The sequence below is a fragment of the Enhydra lutris genome, unplaced genomic scaffold (assembly GCF_002288905.1).
Source record: "Enhydra lutris kenyoni isolate GAN:26980312 unplaced genomic scaffold, ASM228890v2 scaffoldscaffold3, whole genome shotgun sequence".
Classification (NCBI taxonomy): Eukaryota; Metazoa; Chordata; class Mammalia; order Carnivora; family Mustelidae; genus Enhydra; species Enhydra lutris.
The window spans coordinates 17,724,975-17,733,111 of record NW_019154087.1 but is presented as its reverse complement, the minus strand read 5'-3'; the positions used below and the strand labels follow the sequence as shown (position 1 = coordinate 17,733,111).

Here is an 8,137-nt window from a genome sequence, read left to right as displayed (position 1 = left end):
GTGTTAGTATCTGAGTCCGGGTTTTGGCCTTATGGTAAATTGCCACCCCTGAGCCCCAAAGCAGTTTCTAAACATCTAGTTATAGATAGAACACTGCTAGGATTTATATAAATAGCTCACAGTTATCCTGCACTGCCTATGTGAACCTGGCAGTAAAAGTTTCCTGGTGGTTCTTGGCCATTCAAGACTTGGAGAAAGGGATAAATTATTTTACATGAAAATAGCAGCTGCTCTTCCTTTAAAACATCAAGTAGTAACTCAGAAAAATTGTGTGCTTTGGGTTTATTTTTGATCCCAATTTTCTTGTTTAAAATGAAATCAAAGTAATTCTGGGTACTTTAGCTGGAGAGACCTATGAGGAAGACAGCTGCCTAAGTAGTAGGGTTTAGGAAGACTGGGACCACTCTTCCCAAACCAAATGCCCGTGCCTCTGCTGAAGCCGAGGTGCCCACAGAAGTGCTCTGTGATGTGCAGAAAGGGGTTAACCTTCGGCACCTGCAGAAGCTGGTGGCAAACTCAGAGGAGCAGAGCATCTGGGGGTTGGGAGAGGCAGGGCACTCAGTCGCCTCTAAAAAGGGGCGTTGGCTTTTCTGTTACCACTGCTGAGCACAGGACCAGTGGGGCAAAATCCTGCAATTTTTCAAATTAACCCAGAAATCATAACTTTTGCATGGAATCTCCAATTCTCAAAGGTTGGCAACATTTTTTCAAAAAGCATTTTTATGGGCAAACCAGAAAATTTTTGTCTTGTGTTGTAAAGCAGTAAGTGCCTTTAAAAATATAAATCCTTTTGGGGTAATATTAATACTTAATTTCATCCATTTTTCCTACTAGAATCTAGTGGAGAACATTTCAGCCTCTTTTTGAGAATTGGTTTTGTTAGACAGCAAGGTAGGAATACTGTGGCTGCTTCAGCCAAGGTGGCTTATCATGGCTTATTGTTCAGATCTGGATACCCGGTCTAATATGCTGATGTTCATTATAATCTTTTTATATATTCTCACTTCTTAAAACCAGACAAAAGATACCACAAAAACAGTTGAACTGTAGATATCAAGAATTTTATTTAAGGAAATCACTCAAGTGTTGGGCCATCTATGTTTACCCTTACATTATATATGATTACTTATACAAGGATTCAGAATTTCAGTTACTTAAGAGTAGGATTCCTTGAGAGTTTTCCTAGAATATATTATTTCATGCCATTTCTCTGCTTTCGGCTAGATGACTACCTTACTCAGTATTTCTCCTCTTCCCGCAGAGATATTTGAAATGAGTATCAGCAATATAAACCTACATAAAGAAAGCAGCCCATAAAACAAGAGTGTTCCACTCCCCTGAGCAAGGAACAATGGGAGTATTGGTATCAGTGATTACGACAGTTACAGTAGCTACCATTTAATATTATCTACCAAATATTACTCTAGGGACTTTGTACCCATCATCTCTACTCCTCACAATGCCCCTAGAAAATTGGTATGTTTGTTCTCATATTACAAATACAGAAACTAAAGTTCAGAAAGAAGAGGCACCATGCTCAGAGTGTCAAAGACAACAGCAACAGAGCCGAACATTAAACCCAGGAGTGTCCGATTGTATCCTGACATTCCCATTCACGGTTTGGCCAACAGTCCAAAACTATTAACGGTTTCTCCCTTCCTAGCCCTCTTGGAGTTTAGAGATATAAAGATGAACCCACAGTTCTTACCTCTAGAGCCATTATACTCCATCCAGTAGAGGAGACACAAAGATATATTTTCAAAACTGAATGGCTGGCAGGAGAATTAGACCCAAATTACACTATATGGAGAGGATGAGCAAGCTTAGAGCAGGGTGTAGGAAAGTTTAATCAAATGGATGATTTTCTAAATTGGATTTTTAGGAATGAGTAAGAATTAGGTTGAAGAAGTAGTAAGGGAAAGAATAAAAGCATAAATAGATGCATGATGCTTGCAGTAAATTGAAAGATGTTGTACTTCTGTACGTTCAAGTTCAAGTTGAGGAGTAGCAGGAGACAAGGTGCTTGCCTGTATACTGAAGATAACACTGAAGAGTTATACGGTCAGATTTAGATTATACCCTAGCAGCCACTGAAGGATGGATTGGAGGACATATTTAGAAATTTTAGGACTCTTGTTTTTAACTATTTTGTTCTCAGAAAAATTTTCCCAGCAGAGTTTGTTATTTTGTGCATATAGTAAACTGCCTTTATCTTTATATCAAAGGTAAACTGTTATGAACTAATGAGACCATAGCAGGACACGTTGCTGTTGGCTCTAGCCAGCATCATGCATGCATATAGTACCTATTCTCAAGAAAAAAAGATGGACACAGTGTCAGCAGAAATCACAAATTTATTAACTCTTAAATATATCAATCAGTCATTTACCATTATGGCAAGAAATATATACAGTGTCCCATGGTAAACTGCAGTGTTTCAAAATGATAGAAGATAATAAATGTGTAATTCAGTTGTGGTGGAGAGAACAAATCACAATTTCCTCACATCTTAGTGCGGAAGACAAACTTGATCTACGGTAATACTTCAACACCACATGCTAAGTTAAAAGTGTAAAAAAAAAAAAACCACTCTATACCTATTATTTTTAAAATACATGTATGCCACGTATAGCTGGTTCACAAAAAGGTAAAAGAAATCAAAAAGGGAAAAACGAGGCCATTACTTTTCACAGATCTCATTGGCAGGTTAACATGGCTCAATACATTTACTGTATATATTTATTTTAAATATATATTTTTAAATCGTGTAATTATCAGAAAAGCTTCAATCCATCTACCATACATCCACTAGCAACAATATCTAAGGTGATTAGTTAACACAGAAAGGTGAAATGAGAGGAGAGTTTAGTTTTTTGCTTCTGCTTTAAAAATAGGATTCTGAAGACTGTGAATTACTATTATTAAAATAACGCTGATGAAGATACCATGCACTATAAAGCATTTCAGGGAAGAAAAACAGCCTTCTAGGAGTTGAATAAACAAAGGAGAAATGAGAAGCACAAAGAAAATCTGGGCATTTCCCTTTTTTTTTTAAACTGGAAAATCTGAACTCCTCAGAGGGAGATAATGTTACTGACACAAGAGAGAAGCTAAGAAAGCACAAGCCACAGAGATCAAGTTCTAAACACTTATGAGAATGGAAATCACTCGCCGGCCTCTCTGACTTTAGAAAACTAGCCCTGCTGGTGGAGCAGGAGGGGCCCCTCCCCACCAGGCAGAACTAAGTGTGTGTACAGGAAACCCTGATGCACTACAACCTGGTATTCTTGCCAGTCCCCCCAGATGGTGGGACACTAGGAACCTCACTGTTTTTACCTGAAATTTAAGCAATTCTAATACCGCTGACCTAGGATCCCTATGTCCAAACTAGAGCCGAAGTAGAATAAGAAGCCTTTAAAATCTTGACATTTTTGTGGGTCTGGAAGATGATCAAAAGTGCTAGTTTAGTTACCTCCATGATGCAAATTTCACTTTCCTTTCTGTCTGTAGTGTGTGAGAAAAGACAGAAGAGGATGGAGAAAAAGCAAACAGCAATGAGTAAGAGCAAATGGAGAAAAGAGAGCACATATTTGAGAAAGGAATTCACCAAAAGTGTAAATATATCTTAAAGTGATCACTCATAAATTATGTGAATTTTTCCAGTTTACAGTTTGACCAAAAACAACATGACTTTAGATGGTAGCAAACCAACTGATTCTCATTTCCACATTCATGAGTGATTTTACCCACATATTAACCTACTTTGTTAGACAGCAATTTCAACCAGGATCACACCACAAAACCGAAGGTATATATATATATATTTTTTTTTTTTTTTTGCTTTTTGTTAAATAAGCCCAAAACTGATTAACAGCAAAGAGTTTTAAAAATTTACATTTCTCTTACAAATTGTCATTCAGAGAATAATTTTGAAGTCTGTTGTATCTTGGCATAAACAGAAACTTGATGAGTAGGTTGTACTTGGAATATTGTGGAATTTTTTTTTTTTGTCTGACCTCCCCCTATTGTTTGCCAACAGTAATTGAAGTTTGCATGGAACATCCCCATAGTGCAAGTGTAAACAATGTATAGGAAGGAATATATGACAAGATGGTGCATCACATATGCATTACACGTAGGACCTTCACAACTTCATGCACTCAGAAACATGCATGAAGAGGAGGAAAGGACGGCCCAGGGTTACCATCCAGGTGCCTTGAGAACAGAGAATGCAGAAGTGGCACTGTTGATATTTAGCTGAAAGAAAGGGGGGGGGAGCGAGAAATAAGTTATATTGTTTTACAAAATATTGTCAAATTGTTTTGCCAAAGATGTGACCAGGCTATAGTTTTGTAACTCAGCTAAATAGATCAAAAATACAACTGTATAAAAGATCTTTGCTTGTGATCATTAAAAGATGAAATACACAATCTTAAACAGAGACAATATTAAAATAGGAAACAATATTAGTTATCTATCAACTTGTCCACACAGAGCTAAGCTGAAAATAGAAACAGGAACCCAGGCTTCAATCACATTATTGAACTTAAATATGCATTGTAAGCATTCATGTTTACTAAACATATCATTTTGTTGAAAGAGTGAGAAGTTTAAGTGCATTCTTAGCTTTTGTCATTTTTCTTAGACTCCTTGGGAAGTTAAACCTGGAAGTCCATTTAATGAGGAATACAGTCTCAAAAGTAGGGAAAACATATTATTATTTAATTGGAGGTCTCTTTCTGTTTTTTAATCCAACAGCAGGGAGCACTATTTCTTAAAAGCTCTGACAAGGTTCAGTGCTTTGAGTGGAGGAGATATTCACAATATTAGCACACATATCTGAATCTTAATCCAAGTTAAGAAACAAATCTTAAAAAACAACACAGGCATGAATTTACAGTCAACTTTCAATTATCCTCTGGAATTACCCACTATGTAAGTTTTAAATTTCGGCTTGACTTCCTCTTGTGGCCTGTCTTCATAGTCAAATCCCATTATAGTTAGTCAGGCATAGCAAATTAATTTATATATTAACCTTAGCCCAGTGTGTAACACAAATGACTACCTCTAGAAAAACAGAGAGCAAAAAAATCCTAGAGCTTGACTTATATTAGGTCTGGATAATTGAGAGTTGTCTGAATTGACCCAGACTGGACTTCCGATGAGGAACTCCAGGATATCCGAAAATGCCAAGATCCATATGCTGAAGGGAGGCTCTTCTCAGCACTTAATACCTTTAAAACAAGGGTTATGCTCTAAAACGAGGCTGAACATTAGACTCAAGAGCTCATGCAAAAATCCTTTAAGTTTTCAAAGACCTTTTATATTTTCCATCAAATATAATGCAAAAGAAAATATCCGTAAAGGCAAGAAAAAACAGCCATGCAGCTTTTTAGTCATTAGCTCCATTCACAACGTATCATGGAGCAGGATGTTACTTACAAGACCCATATGTGAATGGTTTTCAGGCCTTAGATGTTTGGCCACAAAGAGGTGCTTCCTGAGAAGTTTTCTTTCCCATTTGGAATACAGGATGGCCTATTAAGAGAAGCCCCATTTAAGCCACCTGGCATAAAATGAAGTTTTCTTAAATAGGCTCTATCCCATAAACACTTCAGGGAATTGCAGAAAAACCTAATCCTATAGTACTGTATGAATGTAATCCCTTCCATATTAACTGGCAGTTAGTGCTGTACCTCTTTGGGGTAAAAAACACACAAACATGGGTGTCTTCATTATTATATTCCTTTTGTCATTCTCTTAATATGCTGGAATTCATTCTAAAAATAATAGCTATCTTTTTTCCCTTCATCTACTTTTTACAAATCCAACAGTGATATCTAATTATTAAGGCTATAGAGAAGGCCTTTGAAAACCACTGTGGTATGTTATTAAACTAAGAAATTTTGATAGATTCTTTGGAGTTGAATGGCTGTTTGTATAAATTTGACTCTCCCATCCCACTCCCCGCCAACCCCCCAAATATTACAGGTGATTCTGGTGAGAGAATTTGGAATGAGATCAGCAGTGTGCTGAACCTGAGTCTAAATTCCCCTTCTTGTTTTCATCTCATCCCTTCACTTATGCAACTTTATTTCCCTTTAATATTCCCCTTTACTCCAGTTGGAGCCAGTCTTCCTTACCTATACTCCTCTACCATATGAAACTAACATCCTGACATTGTCATATCTTTCTGATATTCCTTGATTCTCTACCATTTATTTGTTCCAGGTCTCCAAATGCCACTCGGAATGCTGGACAAGGTTTTAAGTGATATCTTCTACACAAGGTATACTTCCAAACTTATTAACAATTTGCTACATTGGTCATTCATTCCATTCTCCTCTGAAATTATGAACCTCATAAATTTTCTGTGGTATCAGTGATAACTTGCTTTCTAAAGTAGAATTTAAGTCTTTTTCTAAACTAGAATATAACTTTTACCTTGTGTTTTATCTGGTACAAGTTAAGCACCTAGGAGATGTACAATAAGTATTCATCCAATTACTGACTGAAAGAGCAGACATAATGTCTGAGGTAAAGCGGCATAGGGAGGAAGACCCTGAGGTACCTGCTACTTGTATTTTAAATGTTATGTTTATAAATTTCTTCTCATATCCGTAACTGAGCCCAGTAGATAATCTATAAGGTTCCTGACACTATATTGGCCACTTTAGAAACTCTTCACCTTCCTCTGCCAATTGTGATGATGAAGTCGGTTTGCCTCATTACATGATTTAACAAAAAGAAACCTGCTTGCTAGGGTATCCTCCAGTTTCTACTGTGTGTGTTTCAACACAAAAACAGCTGGTCTGATCTATCTACAGTTACAATCTGTTTTTCCTTGAGCATTCCCACTTATGTAACTGACTGCTAGCATTAAATAACATATATCATGTTATTAACAATGGAATAAGTAAAAAAACGCTGACCATGGGTATATTAACAAAGAAGCTGACAGCCTGGAAATATTTACTTGATGGGTACTGTTGGCGACCCAGAGCGATGAAAATGAACATTCTGCCACTTTCCATCCCGGCGATGCCACACACGAGTCTCTTCTGACTGCATTGTCTTTGGCATTCCGCTGCCATCCATGTACTGTGTGAGCCTAATGTATGCTATGCAGGCAGCATCATCACCTACCAGGTGTACATGGGGGTTCAGGATAATTGTGTGGATTGGTTTATTGCTTTTGGACAAAGCTGAAAGAGAGTAACATGAAAAATAGTTTCTGCATAAAGTAAATCAAAACCAGTAACTTCACCTGGGGCTAATGTACACAACGCTATTCATTCATTCATTCATTCATTCATTCATTCAACTGTGAATTGTTTGCACTAATTGAGTCCCTGGCAAAGTATAAAGGAAAAGAGAAAAAGCAAAAGTAGATAGTCATTATTTTCTGTGTTTCCCTTTACAGCGAATTTAAATGTCACTTTGGAAACTTTGGTGGGAGATGTATTTATTTACAATGGGAAGTGGTTAGAAACAGAAGCCATGATACAAAAACGGAGAAGGCCTGGCCCCGATGCAGGGAGCAGGTGACAGGATATCCTATGGTCTTGTTCGTTTTTGTTAGTTGGTGAAGTACATGGAACAAGGGAAATGTTATAACAAGTATAAAATATGCAGATAACGATTTCCCAAACAAAACAAGAAAAAACTGGCCATAGGATGAATTTGTTTTCCTATTTCATCCTGTGACTCCTTTACTTCATAAAGTCCATTCCATAATAGTCCAGTGGTGGTCATCCACTGAAAATCCAAAATTTGGTTATTGGTCATCTAGCCTGGTTCTGATTCTTTAGTTCAATCTTTGATTAGGCAGCCCTCTGCAGGTTCCAGCCTTAGGTGTTTTGACAATAGCTACACATTCCAATTATTCAGTGATCAAGAGATGTGAAGATTTAGTGCAAATGATGATTGATGTCATTCTTTTAGATCACTACCACAGCCTGAACTGTTGTTACCTGCTGTCCAAACCAGCTTCCTATTCTCAGAAGAGATCTGAGTAAACTACTCAGTGCCACAATCATATACAGAAGAATACCTCACTACGAAGAATATGTATTTATGGTAAGTAATGATACATAGTTTGTGTGGAAGTAAGTTAAATATTTAATGGGTTAATTAT

General features: G+C 37.1%; 1 protein-coding gene across 15 annotated transcripts in view; it reads right to left on the bottom strand.

Annotated features, from left to right (window-relative positions):
- Window positions 1-3,534: 3,534 nt before the first annotated feature.
- The window catches only part of LOC111153485 (calcium/calmodulin dependent protein kinase II delta), a 326,696-nt gene continuing 322,093 nt past the window's right edge, over window positions 3,535-8,137 (bottom strand). For 9 of the 15 annotated variants that reach the window (XM_022512565.1, XM_022512533.1, XM_022512557.1 and 6 more), the window contains 2 exons: window positions 6,977-7,205; window positions 3,535-5,538 (listed from right to left, as the gene is read on the bottom strand). In XM_022512565.1, the coding sequence (XP_022368273.1) occupies window positions 5,472-5,538; window positions 6,977-7,205 (296 nt within the window). In that variant the 3' untranslated portion in view covers window positions 3,535-5,471. Of the gene's footprint in view, window positions 5,539-5,921; window positions 7,206-8,137 lie in introns of those variants that run through there. The other 6 variants (XM_022512590.1, XM_022512600.1, XM_022512609.1 and 3 more) reach the window with 1 other exon arrangement.